This window comes from Malus domestica, chromosome 06 (assembly GCF_042453785.1).
Source record: "Malus domestica chromosome 06, GDT2T_hap1".
Taxonomy (NCBI): domain Eukaryota; kingdom Viridiplantae; phylum Streptophyta; class Magnoliopsida; order Rosales; family Rosaceae; genus Malus; species Malus domestica.
Genome location: NC_091666.1, coordinates 31,536,477 through 31,557,388, shown reverse-complemented (window position 1 = coordinate 31,557,388; position 20,912 = coordinate 31,536,477). Strand labels below are relative to the sequence as shown.

The 20,912-nt window shown below is 36.4% G+C and overlaps 2 protein-coding genes across 2 annotated transcripts; both read left to right on the top strand.

The window, feature by feature from the left end:
• Positions 1-1,701: 1,701 nt before the first annotated feature.
• On the top strand, positions 1,702-6,418 carry LOC103437814 (NAP1-related protein 2-like). Its single transcript, XM_008376315.4, has 10 exons — positions 1,702-1,981; positions 3,340-3,462; positions 3,554-3,604; positions 3,832-3,903; positions 4,025-4,135; positions 4,227-4,288; positions 4,393-4,456; positions 4,561-4,617; positions 4,729-4,776; positions 5,996-6,418. The coding sequence occupies exons 1-10, from the start codon at positions 1,853-1,855 to the stop codon at positions 6,077-6,079; spliced, it is 801 nt and encodes a 266-aa protein (XP_008374537.3). The 5' UTR covers positions 1,702-1,852; the 3' UTR covers positions 6,080-6,418.
• A 10,925-nt stretch (positions 6,419-17,343) lies between these two features.
• On the top strand, positions 17,344-19,440 carry LOC103409752 (transcription factor TCP15-like). The gene has a single exon (XM_008348547.4). It carries the CDS (start codon positions 17,808-17,810, stop codon positions 19,080-19,082), a length of 1,275 nt encoding a protein of 424 aa, XP_008346769.3. The 5' UTR covers positions 17,344-17,807; the 3' UTR covers positions 19,083-19,440.
• Positions 19,441-20,912: the final 1,472 nt, after the last annotated feature.

Sequence of the window (20,912 nt, the reverse complement as noted above, 5' to 3'; positions counted from 1 at the left end):
CGTTCGAAAAGAAGTTTCTACGGCCCCCTTGCTCATTTAACACTGCATCCGGGTGCCGATGGAGATACAGCGACCCTTGCTCACTTATCACTGTGCTCGGGCCACACAGCGCGCCACTTACGGGTGACGCCCTAGCTTTAGCGCGATTTTGTTCTGGATTCATTTTCATAAGGATTCGACGTGATCATGGAGTGCCGGCTGTCGACTACCTGACGCCCTCCCCCTCCTCCTTTATCCGGGCTTGGGACCGGCAATGTAAAATTACATAGGCGGAGTTGTTGGCTCCTTATAACATAGAATAAATACTGTTTAGCTCCTTATATGTAAAAAGTCATTCTTTTATACGTAAATTATCAAATAAATGTTTGCGGAAACATGTCGACCGTGATTTACCTGCAAGAAAAAAAGGCTCCTTAAACGTAGCTAACTAAATTATTAATCTTTGGTGCAGGTTTTGAGAGCATGGTCTCAGTGTTGAAAACCAGTGGGCAAGCACAAGAGAAAGCCATCAAAGAAGTGAGTGAGAAACTAAATCTGCTTGAAGAGGGACTGAAGGGTTTCTACCCTAATGGATTTCCCAAGTCGTTTGACCCTAAGAATGTTGGACTCCTAGAAGTGGTCATTCTTGCACACTTAGGGGCATATGAGGCTCGGGAAGAAGTCCTTGGATTTAAGGTCATAGACCTTCAAACAACTCCACTCATATATTCATGCATAAGAGCCATGACTGAGATACCTGAGGTGAAAGAGGTGAGCAATCCTCATGAGAAAGTGGTGGCTTTCCTCAAGTTTTTCAGAAATAAAGCTATTAAATCTTCTGACTGAAGAATAATCCTGCTACTTGGGTCTTTTCTGACCAATGTTTTGTTGTAATTTGTAAAAGAATAAAACGATTAGTATCGCGATTTTTTATTGAGGTGATAAGTCAGAAGACTAAATGCGGTACATGTAATGTCACTATTTATGAAAAGGGTTGTACGACCATGGACGTTATATATTCTATTTTTTTTTGTCGGATTTGAAATCCCCCTTTTTATTGATGAAATAAATAACTAGTTCACATGAATGTCTGTAAGTATCAATTCAATTTCTTTTTTTTTTTTTTTTGGAAGCCAATTCAATTTCTTTATGTATTTAAGAACACATTTCATTCAATTGACCAAAAAAAAAGAACACATTTCATTTTGTTTAAGTGTAAGTAAGCAGGATTTTAACACTGGATGACGATGTTACTAATTTCTTCATGTCAAACGTTACTAACACGTCATATTAAAAAGGGAAATTTAACAAAAAGCTCCCGGTACTGTTTATTTTAACGAAAAACCACATTTTTACACTAAAAAGTCTTGGTACTATTCATTTTACCCTTTATTTTGTCCTTATCGTTAAAACTCAAAGTTTTTAAATCATTTTTATTAATTTTCCTTATTAAAAACATACTTATAAAAGTACAAAACGACTTTTTGAAGCGTCAATAATATATTCCATCGATAATTATTAATTAATAATATTTAAAATGTGCGCGACCCAAACAAAAGAAAATAGAACGGGCCTGCTATTGTTCTAAAGCATTTGGTCCAGCCCAATATGAGTTTTTGGGCCCCGTCGACGTCGACCATCTTTATTACTACATGTCAATAGATGAGTGGGTGGGTATCTGTACTATTCCCGTCGGTTCCCGCAGCGGATTATAACCCAACCCCCCAAAACCCTACCCCTTTTGTACTCTCTCACACACAGTCGCATTTGTCACTTGAGGAGCGAGACAGAGAGAAGAGAGAGGAGAGAGAGAAAGAGAGCGGTAGGGTTTTAGAGAGAGAGAGAGCACCAGAATTCAGAAGCTCGAAGAAAGATGGTGGCTGACAAGGGCAAGAAGCTGAAGCTCTCAGAGAAACCCGAGGACGAGAACGCCGACCACATCGACGAGAAGCTCGTCCTCTCCATCGAGAAGTTGCAGGAGGTCCAAGACGAGCTCGAAAAGGTTGTACCTTCATGCCTATCTCTACATATTCTTGTTCTACTTTCATAATTGAACCAAACGGAAGAAACGGTTTCGGTTTTGGCGATGTTCTTGTGGGAAATTTCTGCCGATTCAGGGTTTTTGTGTTCTTGTTTTTGAATTTCAATTGGTTTCGCAGCATGCATGAGTCGAAAAGGGATTTGATTTTCTGGGTATAGGGAAATTAACCCAGAAAAGGATCTGATGGTGATGTGCTTGGTTGATAGAAAACTGGATTTGTTTGTTTGTTTTAAGAATTTAAAGCGGCTTGGTTATATAGACGGCCATAAGCGGAAGCTCCGTGCTTTGCGTTCTCGTATATGTTGTAGCACAGTGGATGTTATGTTGTAGCACAGTGGATGCTTTGAACAATTATTGCAATTGTTAACTGTGGAATGTGTTTCGTTTTTGTGAAGTTTGAATTGTTGGCATCCGGTGTTAGATTTTCTCCTTGTTTGTTTATCATTACCATAGGTTGGGTTTACATTCGACTGGAGAATAAATGGGGAAGGAAAAGAACTTTAAGGTTTGACATTTTGTGAAGCTTGAATTGCATGAAAATGTAGAGAAGAATATACGATTTTTGTAGCTTCTGATCGTAAGAGCCCCTCATCAATTCTTTCCTATTTTGAAAAGAAATTGCGAGGGTAAACTCAGCATTGGATAACGGTTGGCGGTTTTTCTCTTGTCTTGAACCCCGAAGAAAAAGTTGATCTTGTAGAAAGAACGCCAAAGATCAATGGAGATTGGGGAGTAACTGATCTTCTTCTACTTGAAGACAAAATCCGGTAGCCAATCTTTGGCCTTGAATAACCAGCTCAGCAATAAATTCAATTATTCCATTACATAATTGGGCAGGGTTGCACCTGACAAGTGATGTAAGTGCATACACTGTCAGCTCGATAAAGAAAATATAGAGTTATTTTCTTTCGTGTTCTGTACCAATTTTCATGTTTATTAATTTAACCATACAACTGATAGCTGGTAAATTTAATTATTGTTACTTTTCTTATTCATTTCCCAAATGCTAAACTGAACAGAGTTATAGTATGTGAACCAATGCTACATTTTTCACTTTGTGGCTTTGTTCGTAAGGTGAGGCATTTCGTAATTATGAATGTGCATTGCTTTGTTATCTTTTAAATGAATTATGTTTCTTATAAAAATGTCCATTGATTTGAATTTTTATAACCGGACAGGGTCATTTTTAGGTTCTGAGACATACTTGGTTTAGGCTTTAAGCTGCTACAGTTCACTTGTATCAATTTTGACTTATGAATTATCGCTGTGGATCAACATTGTTCATTTGATTTTAATGTTTTCTTTTGAATGCTTTTTAGATCAATGAAGAAGCCAGCGATAAAGTCCTGGAAGTGGAGCAGAAGTATAATGAGGTACGCAGGCCGGTCTACGATAAGCGAAATGATATCATCAAGTCCATCCCTGACTTTTGGTTGACCGCTGTAAGTTATCTACCCTTATTTATATGCATATGTGAAGAATTTATTATGTTTAAGTGGCGCTTGAATAATTTACTTTCTCTGTACTCTGCAGTTCCTGAGCCATCCTGCGCTTAGTGAACTTTTGACTGAAGAGGATCAAAAGGTTTGCATTTATTGTGACTCTGAAATTATTTAGTGCATCTTTCTGTTTATACCTTTACTTAATCCCTCAATTATAAATATTTGTCGGTGGTCATTGATTATGCAATTCAATTACTCGCATCCCCTTCCTGCTCTTCCATAATCAATGAAAGTATTATTTCTATGTAATCTTTCATATTTGATTCTTGTTTGCTTAGTATGGATTCATCATTCTTTTTCTTTTCATAGATTTTCAAGCATCTGACTTCTCTGGAAGTTGAGGACTTCAAGGACGTGAAATCTGGTTACGCCATCACATTTGTGAGTTCTCTCTTTTCCTATTCCATAGTATCTTTGAAATGTATCAAGGGCATATTTTATGTTTTATTTTAGTTAATGAATGTACTGAGATTGTAACCAAATTTATTATTTAATTGTACAGGTCTTCAGCCCCAATCCTTATTTTGAAGACACAAAGCTTACGAAGACCTTTACTTTCCTTGATGAAGCAACAAAAGTTACTGCTACATCCATTAAATGGAAAGAGGGAATGGTATAAGATTTGTCTTGCATTCAGTTTATATTTCTGGTCAATTATGTTAATGTTAGGGTATTACGACTTACTGCATACCTGATTTGTGAAGGGCATTCCTAATGGAGTTAATCATGATAAGAAAGGGAACAAGCGACCTCAGGTTGAGGAAAGGTTCGTTAATGGAACCTGTTAGGATGGACCTCTGGAAAATACTTTTATTAGTCTTTCGAATTACCTCATATTGACTGAAATTCCAATTCTTGTTTTCTATGCAGCTTCTTTAGCTGGTTTAGTGATAGTCAACAAAAAGATATTTTGGAGGATGAGATTCATGACGAGGTTAGTTTGTAGTTATATTTCAATGTGGTATCGGGAGCTATGTGCCAATCTCAACATTTTCTTACTCGTATGGTACGTTTCTGAACTTCCACATTACACTGCAGATTGCGGAGGTTATTAAGGAGGATTTGTGGCCCAATCCTCTGACTTACTTCAACCATGTAACTTCTGCTTTACCACTTCCCTTTTTCTCAAGCATAATTTAAGTATTGTGTAGAAGCTTTTACTGCTTGCCTAATTTTTAATGGTAGCTCATGACCTCTTTGACGTAGGAGGCTGATGACGATGAGGAATTTGATGATGAGGAACCTGATGAAGAGGTAAATGCACAGATCCTTGTAGGTTTACATGTCAAGTGAAAATACTATAAATGCAGACAACCTTTATGCTAGATTAACTACTAATGGAATCTGTACTTTCTAAAACTTAAATATTTGTGGCATACAAGATCTTGAGGCTCACATAAGTAATTTTTGTAGTTTCTAAAGCCTACATATTTAAGCGTTGCTGTGTCATTCAAAAGCGAAGAAAAATATTTCAGATGTTATTTTCTGGCTTAATCGTTATTAAGTCTTTGCCATGAACTGCATAAATGCATAAGAAATGTTGATAAATTGAACCTCACATGCAGAACCCATACTAGTAGCTTTTGGCATCCTTGGAAAAAGTAAACTGCTTACCTTTGGTGACCTGATGTTGCTGATGTTGTACTTTTATATGCAAACGGAAGCGAATTCTAACAAAGTACCAATATCAATGTCGTAGGTGAAAGCTAAAACAAACAATCTCAAACTAACACGAGATATACTTGGTTCAGCTTAAAGCCTACATCCACGAGCAAAGCACGGTGAGAAATTTCACTAAACAAATGGAGATTACAAAAGAGTGTTTAAACTCTCACAACCCAAATCCCATAAATTACAAACCCTAAACCAAACAAGTAGAGAATCCAAAACTAATGGAGAAGATTCTCCCAAACTGCTCTCTAACTCACAAACTCACAAATTGACTCTCACCAAATTGTCACACGAATGAGCCACACAAAATACACTAACCCTAAGGTCCTATTTATAGTGCATAGGACTTAGGTTACAATAAGAATCCTAATAGGAAATAAATCCAAATTCTAATTAAATAGGCAATTAACAAAATCTCTCCACCAAGGAAACCAACTAAGAAGTCAAAATCCAAACCCAAATAGGACACCAAAACCAAATAAGTATCACATACCTAATTCTTTGCATCATCCTAATTTTGAGCCGTAAAAACCCAACAGCTGATATTGTACTTTTGCAACTCGTGCATTGCTACATTTGTGTGTAATTTAATCTCATAGAGTCCTCGTTCATCTAGGTTCTGTATTACGTAAGGGCATATATATAGTCACCTTTCAGTAATTTCAGCAGTTGAGTGTGGCTGTTTACTGTGCTTCCATTTGAACTGTCTGGTAAATGCCCTTTATGATCTGTTATAACTAGTCAAATGAAGATTATAGTAGGAAATCGGATATCTTAATCTTTGAGGTTTGATTATTGGCAGGGAAAGAATGAAGACGACGACACTGAAGATGATGAGGATGACCAAGATGAGGATGAAGATGGTGACGAGGATGACGGAAAATAAACATTCATCGGGGTCTTCAAATCTTTTAACATTTGCTGTTTTGTTAACAGCTTGTGTAAAGTGAGTCTACAGTATTAGATAAGTCTAGTCTAAGGTGACAGGGGATGACCATCATAACTCTTGACAGCGTTCTGTCATGTAGGCGCCCGACTGTTGCCATAGGCCGGTCTGGTTTTTCGACTCTGCTGTTACTATCTCCGTGGCGTTTCTCTGTTACAGTAGGGTTATTTTTGTTGCTACTCCCTGATATGCAGGTCTCTAGATGACAATATTATAATGGTCTTTTCCTTTTGGTTTTTTGAATGCCATCAATGAGGATATATATTATGGAGTTGGGAAGTTCTCTGGCATCATTTTATTGTTTGATTCTACAAGTATTAGTTCATGGAGTAATGATTTCCGCACACTCCTCTTGTTCTGCACACTCGGGTCGGGTTTATGACCCTTCCTAATTCATGTACAAGTGTGCTGGCAATCTCAATTCTGAGACAACCTGTAAAGGGTTCTGCATATAGATCACAAATCCTGTGCCCTCAGACATGTCGATCTTCACGGGCACACCCTTCAGGCAGTGTCCAACAGAACCCATGCAAGAGGTGGCCCAGCATATAGATGTGACCAAAGTAGTGCCTGGTTATATATGGTTTCTCATTATATTAGGCATTATTTTTGTTAAGAGGTCGTTGTGCATGTCTAGTAGATTGAGCATTCTTTTTTGCGATGGACCGTCGTCATGCATGTAAGCAAGTTATAATATGGAGAATCCGCAACGTTAATATAGAAAAAGATATATCAATAATATCGTTCACTTATATTATAACATGGTAGTTAACACTGCATATCGATGCGAGCGTCAGATCAAAAGAATTCCAATCTTTGCACCCAACAAAACCCTAGAAGGAAGTAGATTTAGTACTAGTTTGGTACTGAGGTGCTTTTATATAAAGTGGGTATAAAAAAAAAGTTGAGCTCAAAAAAGTGTTTGGTAAACACTTAAAAACAGAAGTAGTTTTTTTTCAAAGCACAATAATATCAAATGAGCCTTTATTCATTCTCTTTGATGAATTATTTAATTTTATGCTGCAATATATTCTATTTCAAATATTCTTTTTTTTTAATTTCTTAACTAATATTTATAATGATTGATGTACACTGGCGCAAACATGTGAATTTCACTTCACAGCCAACAAGGTTGATAAATGCCTTTAAACAATCACGTGCATTTGTTTTTATTTTCCTAATTTGTGTGGACAATAAAAATCTTTTACTTTTTGAATTTCTTTGCCTGTTTCATTACATGCAGAAAGGGAAGGAAAATATATACCTCAAATGGCTAAAGACATTTATTTTATTTTTTTTTAAATTTATTGTTATTGAAGAGAGGATGAGAATTCGAAACTATTACAATAATTTAGGAGATAATGAGTTTCGAATAAGGGACGCATAGAGGGAAATTCAACACCCTATCCAATAGAATATTTGATCACATGCGGCTAAAGACATTCTAGTTAACTTGCATTTTCATTCTTTTTATAGTAACTTTTGTTTTTTTTTCAAACCTGTATGGGGAGTTCTATTCAATTTAGGTGTAAATAGAATAGCACACTGCTCTAGCTAATTTGAGTAAGTTACAAATTTGTATTGTTATAATAGGAAATTTTAACGAAAAGCTTCCGATATTGTTCACTTTAACAAAAAACCACATTTTTACACTAAAAAAGTCAATCCTTGTACTATTCACTTTATCCTTTATTTTTTTCCTTATCGTTAAAACTCAAAGTTTTCAAACCCTTTTTATTAGTTTTCATTTTATAATAATCTTTATGAAGCTATAAAGTTTAAGTTGAGTTTTCCATTTTTTTTGGCTTTTAGTATAGATAATGGGGTGTGCTATCCACACACCCCATTTTACTTCTTACACACTCCATTTTACTTCTTATACACCCCTTGATAATTTATGTTCGTTAATCTTCTTCAATTCATCCGATCCGACGGCTAAAAATTAAAAAAAATGTGTGAAAAGTAAAATGGGGTATGTAGATATCACATCCCTAGATAATTCAAGCATGGTGCATGGAATGCAATTAGTACTCTTTTGGATCCGATGCGGGGATGACTATGACATTCAATTGTGTCCTGTTAGACTGACATAGATGTCATTTTCTGAAGGCTTTTAGCTAAAATGGTATATGAGAATAACTTAATTCTTTATTTTGATTTATAACAATAAAAAGCAGTAGAAGTAGTTTCTGAATTTGTCTACGGTAAATCATTTTAGTCATTTCGTAAAAAATCTGTCAATTTGATTAAATTGACACGCAAACGACCACGTAATCACATTTTAAAAAATATTTTTTCGTCAAACCTCCATTTTGGCTAAAAAAAACCTTTCCCCCAAGTTAGGTCTATCGTTCATGGAAGTAATTATACTACTCCGGTCTCGATCAAAAAGAAAGGGGGTCTGGAATAAAGGGGTAAGAAAGGGTTCAATTCAATGGATCTTTTTATTTTATTTTTACCGAAAAAGGACAAAGATATGAGGTGTAAAAGTAAGAGTGTTTTCAAATCAAATCTTAGGCCAAGCACTATAAAAAGTAAATGTAAAAGGATAAGAGATTTTGTTATTCTTTATGGGGATGCTTTTCATTTTTTATCCTTCTTTTGCTACAATCTTTTAATAAAACACTTGATCACATTGTCAGTTAGGTGTATGCGTAAATCTTTTTGGTCCGAGATTGTGAATATGCTATGTCTCTGATGGTAAAAGTAACTAATTTTTCTTTAATTTTTTTTTGTTATCGAAAAAAATAAAAACTTGATCGCATCAGTAGGATTTTCAAACTATTAATAGAGATAAACTTATTTGCAATTGAGATGTTACAGTGACGAATTAATTATGCATTATTGTCGTTTCAACATTTTTGTATGATAGTGTGTGGTTCGGTTGAAGTATCACCACTTATATTTTTTTATATATAAAAAAATTTGGGAAATCGAAGCTTCTTAAGCTTATCTAAGCCAGTGGATGTGTGGGCCTCAAACAACAATGATCAGAAGGTTATTACTTGTTAATTAATTCAACCTGCGAGCAAATGTAAATTTGGAAAGGGAGAAAGAAGTACTTGTGCTTAGTCACTGTCTACAATAAAACTGCGACGGTGGGAGTGATGAGATTTATGTAATTTTGGAATTTTCTGTATTGTAGAGACTAGGTTAAAAACCAAAAGGACAAACAAACAAATATTTTTTTGTCCAAAAACAACTGATTAAGATGGTGCTATTTACATATATGTTTTTACTTTCTACAAACTCTTCTTAATTTTTGACGGTCGAATCAAATAAATTAAAAATAATTAAATAACAAAAATTAACATAATGTGTGTAAAAGGTAAAAAGAAGTATGTGGGTAACACCAGCATTTAATTATTGGAAGCCAAAACTACCCCATTTGTTGGATATGTATTGAAAAGTAACTCACACAGCATAAATACATACCACATAAAATCATGTGTCATGATACAACGTTAAGTGGACATAAACATATATATATATATATATATCATTGTATTATTAATATAGGATGTTTCAACAGCAGTACACTCATGGTATGTAAATCAGTATTCATGTTTTGAGCTCTTTCTCATTTCCAATTGTCCATTGTTCAAGAGTTTGATTCTCTCTCTTCATTTTTCTCCTCCCCCCCTCCTCTCCTTTTTCAGTTTCGTTCTCTTCTTTTCCACTTTATAAAACAAGATGATAATGCGGCATAATCTTAAGCGTTAAGGAGTAATCTTGGGCATTTAAATACGAGAAGAGTGAGAGGAGAGAAAAATGGGATGGCAGAAAATCCAGATCCCATTGTCCATTATCCAAGGCAGATTTTTTTGATAGTGTGATTGGTTCATTGTCTTTTCATGCTTAGCTGCTATGCTCTGATTGGACTTCCCTAGGTTTGTTGAGATAAGATTTTCAGTGTATCGTGGATTTTAGCAACTTGGCACGACAGCAAAAAGTCATCCAAACTGGTTTCTTTCATTGGTGCAACAAAAGTAACAATCCATCTCATAAAACTCATTGGTGCTACAAAAGTAACAACCCCAATACTACTGCACTCATCTTTTGTTCGATCAAAGTTATCATCTTTCTTTCTTGCTGAGGCAAGGCACCACTATTGTTTGGGAATATATACTTAATTATTCGCACAGTCGAGTGTGATTTAGATACAATTCTTATATATAGTAGGTATAAGATCTTATCCTTGCTTATTATAATTAATTAGCAGCTAAGTACTAAAGATTTTCAAGCTTATAAAAAGTGATACATCTTTTAGTGGAGCAGTCCTCTTCACTTTCAAATATTGTTTCCTTTTGTTAAGCAGAAACAACTGTATGTGCCACAAAGCAACATGAATGATTAAAGCCTAGTCTCATAACCTGCGCCGAAGCGGTTTTTTCTCAAACCCTAATTTGTATTATATGTGAACGCAGTTGTAGCCGTTAGATCAATTGACAGGTTCATGGATCATTCTCTATTAGGGTATATTGATCAGTATCGAGTCATTTAGTCATGTACATATTAGTGCGAATTCATATGTAGATATGTGACAAATTAACATAAACAAATATAAATATGCAACAATTTGTGTTGTGAACTGGACACATAAAATCTTGCAAAAAAAAAAACAGATTTAGGATATACTCAACATGATTCACATTTATCGAAGGAAGTGAATAGTGATGAGTAGTGATGAGTGGTCGAATTCTTTAGCGACTAAGCAAAATAGAAAACAAGGGTAGTGGGATTGCATGCAGAATCGCAGATGCAGTGCAGACGAAGAAAAGGGAAGGTGTGGTGTGGATCACAGAAGGTATCCCTATTAAGAGGGAGCCTTCTTTTCCTTTTTTCCTTTGCTTTTCTTTTATTTTTTAGAGGATGATGAAGTCACTGAGGAGTCCGGAATAGAGGCAGGCAAAAAGTTGAGAAAGTGATGTGACTCAACTCCCTCCGTTTTCAAAATATTCCAGTGCAACTTCCAGCCCTACATGAACGCCAAGATTCCAACTGTCTTTACTACTCTCATATATGATATATCTAAACACCATAACCAAAAACCCTTCTTTATATACATATTTATATGCTTCTAAATTGAGTTTTAGGGTTTCTTTCATTGCTTCCAACAAGTTCCATAATCCTCGATTAGTGTTCTGGTTAAGCAAAACAAGCCCCAAGTTAAGTGGGAAAACTTCTTTTCAAAGGCTAGAAGCTGTTTCCCAATAAACCAACCATATTTGATTGATTAACAACTTAAGTTCCTTGTTTATGTGAACTCCAATAGTGAAATGGTATGGACCCAACCAAATGTAATCCCTTCATCCTCAAGAAGAATATATGAAAAACCCCAATAAAAACCTACTTAGCAGGTTTTGGAGGACAACGTTTTTCGACTTTTTTAGTAAACGATATGGTAATTTATGCTAAATTAATCTGAAATACGGCAATGGGAATACGAACTTGAGTGCAGAGAGGAGGGAATCATACTACTCTTTGCTAAGCCTAGGTCTATGGTTTTTCTGGTTGAGTTTTAGGCTGCCAAACACAATTAAACAACCTTAATCGTGTATTTATCTCTATAGATAAATATGGTGAGTGGATTTTTCATTTGATTTGAATGTAGGCTTTAGGGTTTCAACTTTCACATCCAGAAAATTGACAAATCTGAAGATGACTCTAGTTTTCCATAAGATATTAACAGTTGCACAGCTGAAGAAGATGGTGGTAAGCTGTCTTGTTCAATGACATTACATAAGTGGCATGGCATGTGGTCTAAATGGAGGCAGGATTTTGCTAATTCCCTGGTTCACATTTCTCGACAGTAACCCCACAATGCTGTCATGTACAGGAACCCTGTCATCCCCAATGGGATGTTACCACATGTTACAATGGACTTATTCAAATGGAGCCCCATTTGATTTGGTTCAAGTTATTAGAAAGAAAAATAAGTCATTAAACTAGTGAGGTGGAAGTTTTTACATGTAAATATTTACTTACACAGTGAATACCTTATATTTTCATAAACAATCATCCTCATAAGATTTGAACTCAAAGACCTCTTATAATAAAGTGAAACTCTAACTGTTGTAGACCAAATGATAATATGGAAAACTAACCAAAACACCCTTAAAACTTTACTTTTAATCATCAGAACAGATTTTTTCAAAAATGTTGATCCTACCCTTCACACATATGTACAAGATTGGGTCAGTTTTATGCAAAGTTCATGTGGATACATCCAAAAGAAGAAAAAGGAGATTGACATTTTCAGAAAACATTTGCATGCAAAAGGATATGTGGCAAACATTGCAACAACCAAGACAATATAGATTCACATGCAAAAGAAAATGTGGCAAACACTGCAGCAACCAAGACAACATAAATTCACATGACATTCAAGCAAAGACAAGACAGCCAGCTTTCAGAAACAGTATTGACAGTTTTCAGAAACAGTGTGCTGTCACTATTCAAAAAATTGTAAATAGATGAAATGTTATTTTGTCTTTGAAGAATTAGATTTTGTATATAAGGGAGCCTTTCCTTCCATACAGAACACACCTGAATACCACACACCTCTCTCAACATCTGAAAACACCATACTCACTTCATACACTCAAGCATTCGTAGCCTTCATAGCATGCCTGTAAACACTTCTTTGTAATCACTTTCTTGTAAACAACTATCTCTGTAAACATTCCATATATCAATAAAAGCTCAAGTGTACATATTCAAGCAATCTCCAAATCTTAAGTAAGTTTTCTTTTCCTTACATCTCAGTTATCAGCCTTATTGGAAGCCCCAAAATTTCAAAGAAGAAACAGCAGAAATATATTACAAGGTGAAAGAAGATAGAGAAAGAGATGCGGAGCTAGTAGAAGGCGATGTACAATTGGAATAATTTGTCAGAAGAAGAGCTGCATAACATCGACAACATGATGGAAGCCTGAAGAGCTAGCTATAAAATTAGCATAAGTTTAATAGCATAATATAAAATGATGTATTCCCAGACAGAAATGTCAACATCTTTGTGGACCCCGCTGTAATGGCATAAGAGTAAAAAAAGAAAAGTACTTGATTCATTATGGACCTTTCATACACAAAATGTCCTTATAATTAAAAATGAATAGTTCCATGCCCTTTTCGTTAAAACTCCCATGATAATATAGAAAGTTTTAATTAAAAACTGATTGTTGCACGTTTTTTGTCCTCTCGCACTCCCATCTAAATTTAGCTGTTTGATTGGATAGAATAATCAAACGAAAATAAACGAACAAAAAAAGAGGAGTAAAATGCGAATATCATTTTTCTTTTTAACTATTGTACATAGTTGATAATTAATATGTTTATGCAAATATCAAAAACCAAGTGACCCTACATAAGTTAAATATACATAAAGAATGAAGGCATCGCAAATTATTTATAATTGAGGTTTCACCATAAAACCGATTGAGAATATCACAACTTATTTATGAACTCATGCGAGGTTACTTCTTCCGTCAGGTCAAGAAAAAAGAAGAAATAACGGGCGTGGAAAATCAGCAGTGGTTGTGACAATCGGGTCAAGAAGTTGTCAAAAATGCTAGTCATTATCTCTCTGTTGTAAAACCAGTTATGTGAAGATTATGGCTTGCTTAGTGGTAACTATATATCTAGAATAGTTCATCATCGACATCTTTATTTATCCAGTTTCTTTATTAAAACCACCAAATCAGATTATGCCACATGTTCATTTGAGATTCCAAAAGACAAAATTACCATCAGTGATTAAGTATATCTCATCAATTTTTGTGTGGAGCAGATCACACTAGCTGTGGTACTCAATAAAAACATCCAATCAATTTCAACTCGGCAATTTTCAGATATTATAGCAAGTAATTCTGCAAATATATATATATATATATATATATATATATATATATATCTGTGTGTGCGTGTGTGTATGTATATGTATATGTATATACAACATTTTCCCTGCTGCAAAAAGCTCAATATCCAGATCAATTCAGCTAAACATAGACAGAATATTCTTTCGGTATTATTGTGGTCTAATTAATGATGCAAATGGATTAAAAGAGAAAACCAAATGGGGCTTGTAATTTGATTAACTAATTAATTTAATTAAGTAGATTGCTCAAATGAGTGGATTTATGGACCAGCATGAGTGTAAACAAACCTTAACACAGATTCTTTAGACAAAATCAAAATGATTTAGATGGGCCTGCACGTAAAACCAGTAGCTCTGTTCGATCATGATTGCATATTCTGCATGTTTTCCTAAATTTAAAATTTGGAACGAGCACTGCTGATCATCCAGGGCCATCTGTTTGTCCTCAAGGGTAACCCACATTAGCATCAATTAAGGAACACCAAAACCCAAAAGCTTTAAGACCACCTAACCGTCGTTATAATACAAAAAATTAGGGTTGTGAGAGCTAGCAGAACTCTTGTGGTGGATAGGAGACTATCAAAACTCTTGTCGTGAATGCGTATAACAACATAAGTAAAGGATTTGGTTATCGTTGGAGTAACAAATTTTCACAACATGCATAAGTGAGAACCCTAATTCCATATAACCACCATGGAGTGACTCAGGAGTTGAGGACAAATTTCAAGCCCGTATTCCACACGGCATGTCTTGCGTTCAATCACAGATGGTGGCTACGAGGAGGCTAAATGCCTCACAAAGTATTTCCGACCCTTGGAGAGTAGACTGCTGTGACAAAGTCACCCGTTGGGTTTTTTTTTTTTTTTTTTTTTTTTAAAGAAAGAAAAAGAACCCTAATTACATATAAGATCAAAATAGAAGAATGGAAGATGTTTGGAAAACTCTAAATCTATGGGCCAACCACAATATATTAAGAAATACCAAAACCCTACACTCATCCGTCTAACAAAATAAAAATAATTACAATAAGTACTATAATATATAACTCCTCTTGTCGTGGAGAGATTTTTCAGTATGACCGGAATACGGGATGGTGCATCACGTGTCATTATACAAATTGTGAGATATGTATGTTAAAAAGTTAATTACTTATATATTAAAATTTCACAAAACTTATATAAAAATAGATGATGTGTCATCCGTGTTCTGATCACAATGAAAAATCTCTCATTAACGTGAATGTGAGACTATCCAAAACTCTTGCCGTTAATACATAGAAAAACACTTGAGTGACAAGTCCTCATAACCTGCACTAGGTAAACCAGGGGGTAGGTACCCAAGAAAAACGTGCATAAGTGAACCCTAATTAGGGTTTTGGGATCAAAAGAGAAGAATGGAAGATGCTTGGGAAACTAGAGGCTAAACCCTAAAGCCAACGAAGATCATAGGCCCAATAGGCAACAGTCAGCAAAGAGAGGAGGAGGAGGAGGAGAGTTAGTTTAAAGTTTTTTACTGATTGGAGGAGCTGAGGAATCCCAAAGTTCCCTTGCCAGCAACCAACAAATGGCAAAGGTGCAGAGCAAAAGGCAAAGGGCCAAAGGCAAAACGAAATGATTGCTTGAATGAGACTGGGACCCGCGTCGATATAATCTTTCCTTTTTTCCAAGTCTCTAAAATTTTTTTTGACTTGGGATTGGTCCCACTCGGCCACCATTGTCTTTATGGATTGAATGATAAAAAGAGCACCTCACGTGGAGTCCTGAACCAAAGGGGCTGTCCAACCACAATAAAAAGGGAAAAACCCCCCCCCCCAGACTTGGATTGTCTACCCTCCTATTTCGGTATCCTCTTCGTGCTCTCTTGTTTGTATAATCACGGTTAAACCACGTCAACATTTTATATTACTATTTCTTTTTGTTTTATTATTTTTATAAAAAAACAATATAAAATGTTAACGTGGTTTAACCGTGACCACACAAAACAAGAGGACCAAAAAAACCTCTGAGATATGATATAAATGATATTTAAAATATTTGTATTAAAAATTTAATAACTTAAAAATTAAAATTTTTCTCTACTTATGTTATGACACGTGATGTGTTATATGTGTTCTGATCACAATGAAAATTTTCTCCTTATATCCTAAAAATTCCCTGAAAAATTAATATCTAAATGTTATTTGACGTTCGAGTATTTGGTAACGGGGTGTGTTATCCACACACCCCATTTTACTTCTCACACACCCCTTAATAATTTCAATCCGTTGATCTTCTTCAATTCATCCGATCCGACGATCGAAAATTAAAAAGGTGTGTGAGAAGTCAAATGAGGTGTGTGGATATCCCACCCCTTTGGTAATAGATGCTTTGAATGAAATAATTATTGAAAATTTGGATAGGAGTTGTAGACTTGTAGCGCAAGGAGTCTAGAGCACTTATTTTTGTATCAGTGAAATTTTGAGTTTGATTTCCGTCTCTGTGTCCTTTTTTTTTTTTTTTAAATCAATATTAAATTAAATTTATTTGATTTGTTTTTTGGTGTTTGATCATGATCTTTTCCTCGTAAGAACGGAAAAAGAAAATGAAGGCGCTTATAGCTAAACCTTTATTCATGTGTTCGTAGTTCTAAGTTTGATTTCAGCTTCCCTTAGGCCGTCTCCAACCGATCCGGTAAAAGGGTCATAAAACTAAAAATAATTTGAAATGACAAGAAAACAGTCTCAAACCAAGGGTTTGTGGGCCCTATTGGGCCAAAACCACCAAATCAGGCCAGCGGGTTGGCCATTTCCAGCCAGCCCACTTTTTTTTTTGGACAAATTTTTTTTTAATTTTTTTTTCTTCTACACCATTCCATACTATCTTACTCTTATCTAATTTTATTTCAATTCTTCACATTCTATTCTCTTCCAATGATCTTTCCTTTAATTTTTTCAATAATTTTCAACTGGTCACCTCTTTCAATAATCTTCCAATATGTCCCAAAATCTTATTTTAATATGGTAGTTTAATTTAATTAACTATATTAATTCAATTAAAATAATCAATTATGTTCGACATATGACCCTTTAGCCCCCTCGATTAGAGATGGTATAAAATATAGTCTATCACTGTTCATTAAAATATAATTTCTTACAGAGTTATAGGGCTAAATATAACATTTTGGCACTACGATTGGAGATGATCTTACTATTATTTATATAATTTTAGATATATAATAAAAAAAATTAAAATATAAAAGCTAGAAAAAGCTCAGCACAACAACAAAGCAATTTCTTTTCCTACAAAAAATTGCTTTTTAAAGCTCACCCATATAATTCCCACTCATTATCTTTGTTGCTTAAAGCTTGCCTGCCCAGTGCCCAGCTCTCTCTCTCGCTCCCTCCCTCCCTCCCTTATCTTCTCTCTCTCTCTCTCTCTCCAAAGGACCATTTTAGTCCATCCTTCTTTCTCTCTCTAGATATCTCTAGCACTACCATACAATTCTTAACCCAAAACACATCACCTAAACCAAAATCTCAATTTTTTTCGTACACAAATTCCAGCCAACAAACATCCAGAGATTTTTTTATATTTATTTTAATAAAAATAGACTTGTTCTGTAAAAATATAGTGCGAGTGAGTGACTGAGTGAGACTGAAGAGAGCTGAGAGTTGAGTTGATCAGCTGCTGAGTGAGAGACCCACCAAAACCCAATTATACTAAACTAAGCCCTCTCTCTCTCTCTCTCTCTCTCTCTACTCTTCTCTCATAAAACCCTCCACAAGCTGATCATAATTCTCTTTCCCATGCGATCATGGAGGGAGGGGATGATCATCAACTCCACCACCACCACCACCACCACTACCAACAACACCAACAACAATATCACCACCGTCCAAACTTCCCCTTCCAGTTGCTCGAGAAAAAAGAATTAGATCATCAAGAAGCGGCCTCTTGCTCCAACTCCACGTCCCCCTACCCTTCTCTAGCCATCACCACCGTCGACCCCACTGCTAACAACAACACCTCCTCTACTCCCGCAGCCACAACCACCTCAGCTCTCCAAGCTTCTTCCGCCGAGCCCTCCAAAAAGCCACCCCCCAAGCGGACCTCCACCAAGGACCGCCACACTAAAGTCGACGGCCGCGGCCGCCGCATTCGAATGCCGGCCTTGTGTGCCGCCAGAGTCTTCCAGCTCACACGCGAGCTCGGCCACAAGTCCGACGGCGAAACCATCGAGTGGCTTCTTCAGCAGGCCGAGCCCGCCGTGATCGCCGCCACCGGTACCGGCACAATCCCTGCCAACTTCACGTCACTCAACATCTCACTCCGCAGTTCCGGCTCCAGCATGTCCGTCCCATCTCAGCTAAGATCCTCTTACTACAGCCCAAATTTCTCTCTTCACCAGAACCAGCGGCGTAGCCTCTTTCAGGGCATCGGCCTCTCGTCTTCTGACAGCTCCTCAACTCTCCTAAACTTCCAAACAAACCCCATGCACGCTTCCATGTTGCAAGCCAAGCAGGAGCTCCGCGATACAGTGTCATTAGATCTCTCGGAGGCGGCGTCGGCAGGGGAGGGGAGCATGGGAGGGAGGAAACGTCGACCGCCGGAGCAGGACTTAAATCAAATGGGCGGCGGCGGCGGGGGTGGTGGAGGAGGGTACTTATTACAGTCAAGCACGGGTGCAGTCCCGGCCAGCCACCCACATAGTCAGATTCCGGCTAATTTTTGGATGCTGGCAAATTCTAACAACCAAGTTATGAGCGGAGACCCTATCTGGACTTTTCCAGCTTCGGTCAACAACAGTGGACTGTATAGAGGAACAATGCCCGGTGGCTTACATTTTATGAATTTCCCCGCCCCAGTCACCCTGTTGCCTAGTCAGCAACAATTAGGTGGCTCAGGCGGCGGCGGCGGTAGTAATGATGGAAATAACATGAGTGACGGCCAGCTGAATATGCTCGCCGGACTCAACCCCTATCGGCACATGTCCGATACTGGTGTTTCAGACTCTCAGCAGGCGAGCGGATCCCACTCGCACCATGGCGGGGGCGACGATCGGCACGATAGTACTAGCCACCACTCATAAAGCCGGCGAATGGCCGTCGGATTTTATCTTCGTGGTCATCGTTGGTGGTCGTCATTTCTTCCCACATGTGTAGTCGTTTGCTGTGTAACAACACACGTGAGGTTTGATTGATTGCTCTTAAAATTCTGAGGTTTATTTTTACTTATTTATTCCAATTTTTTTGTGTGATTAATATGATATGGCCGGGAGAGGAGAGGGTTTTTTTTAGGGTTTGCAGAAAAAGAAACAGACACTTATTTTTAACATGGGTTAATTATTTTGGCTGCGATCTCTTATTTCTTGAATTTTTGGTGATTAATATCTCATTTGGGAGATGAGTTTTTACCACAAAAGTATACTATCATCATTGTGTGTGCAATCATTTCTCTCTTCTCTTTCTCTCCTTTTGATTTTTCATGAAAAGTAACCCAGCAAAAATTCTAGAATAGACCCGCTCAAACATGAACACGGTGAATCAACGACTAAACGATTTTGTTAATTATGTAATTTATGCCATTTTTATTGTGTTGGTGAAAATGACATTATTTGCATGCTATGGTAAGTCTCCTACCTAACTAACGATTGGATTCTCTCTCTAGATTCTCTCTCTAGGCCACTACCAAGTTTATGTTCACGTTTAGTGAATGCTAACGAGTAGGATTAAATTTCTCTCTCCTTCGATCTCTTACTTGAACGGCTACGATTAAATCACGTCAATATCATGTGTTGAATTTTTCATAGACAGAGAAATTAATAGAGAAAAGTGAAAGAAAAGGAAAGAAGTAGGGAGTAGAAGAGATTTGGAGAAGAAAGAATTCTAATCCGAACGTTAATAAAACAGTAGTAGTATTGTTACTGCAAAATGCAGTGTAAAAAAAAATCACAGCCTTTTGATCATTCTGATTCTCTCTCTTTCTCTTTCTCTCTCTCTCTCTCTCTGCCATGAATCTCTAGTGTTTACTGCATCAATGATTAAGATTTTCAGAGAAGGGGGGGAGGTTGGGGAGGGTAATAGGACGGTAGGGTCCACCACACCTTATCAGTTCCAGGTGTTGGCTCAGGTGGTGGGACCCGAATGCCGGTCTTTGCCCGAACTAACATACAACGTCACTGACAAACAGGTGGATCATTCCTCATCTTTTTTTTTTTTTACATCACTTTTCTTTCCTTCTTCTTTTTAATGGTGCAGTTGCTGACACCATTGAGGGGATCGGTGGTGAGTTTTAAATTTATTTAATAAATCTACTAGGTCGTGGCCCACCATCTCATCAATCAATCTCGATCCTTCATTTTTTATGAAACCACCTTTTGATTGGGCACCATTGAATGATTGGGTCTCCTACTTGATGGAAAGATTTTTCAAATGTTTTCGGAATAAAGAGCGAAATGTCATATGTCTTTGTATAAGTAGAGATAAATATTTTTTTTAATGTCCTTTTATTTGTATTATGATATATGTCGTACATTTCCAAGCTCAATGGAGGGTGGGAAAATTGTGGGAATATGGTGTTTTTAGTTTCATGCCCACAACGTTCAAGTTGTTACAGTCTCCCCCCCTTCATTTCAAGATTTATTTTTAAAGAATTTTATATATAGTTGGCAATGCATAAATCTATAAATTTCCTTTCTTTTTAAGAAAAACTAATGAAAAAAGATTTGAAAACTTTGAGTTTTACTCAAAATGACAAAAATGTGTTGTAAGTGATTAGTACCAGGAGTGACTTTTTAGAATAAAAATATCATTTTTCGTTAAAATGAACAGTACCGGAAATGTTTCGTTAAAACTCCTTTTTTTTTTTATGGTAGTGGATAAAATTATTTTATGCTTTAAAAACTTCAAAAACCAAAATA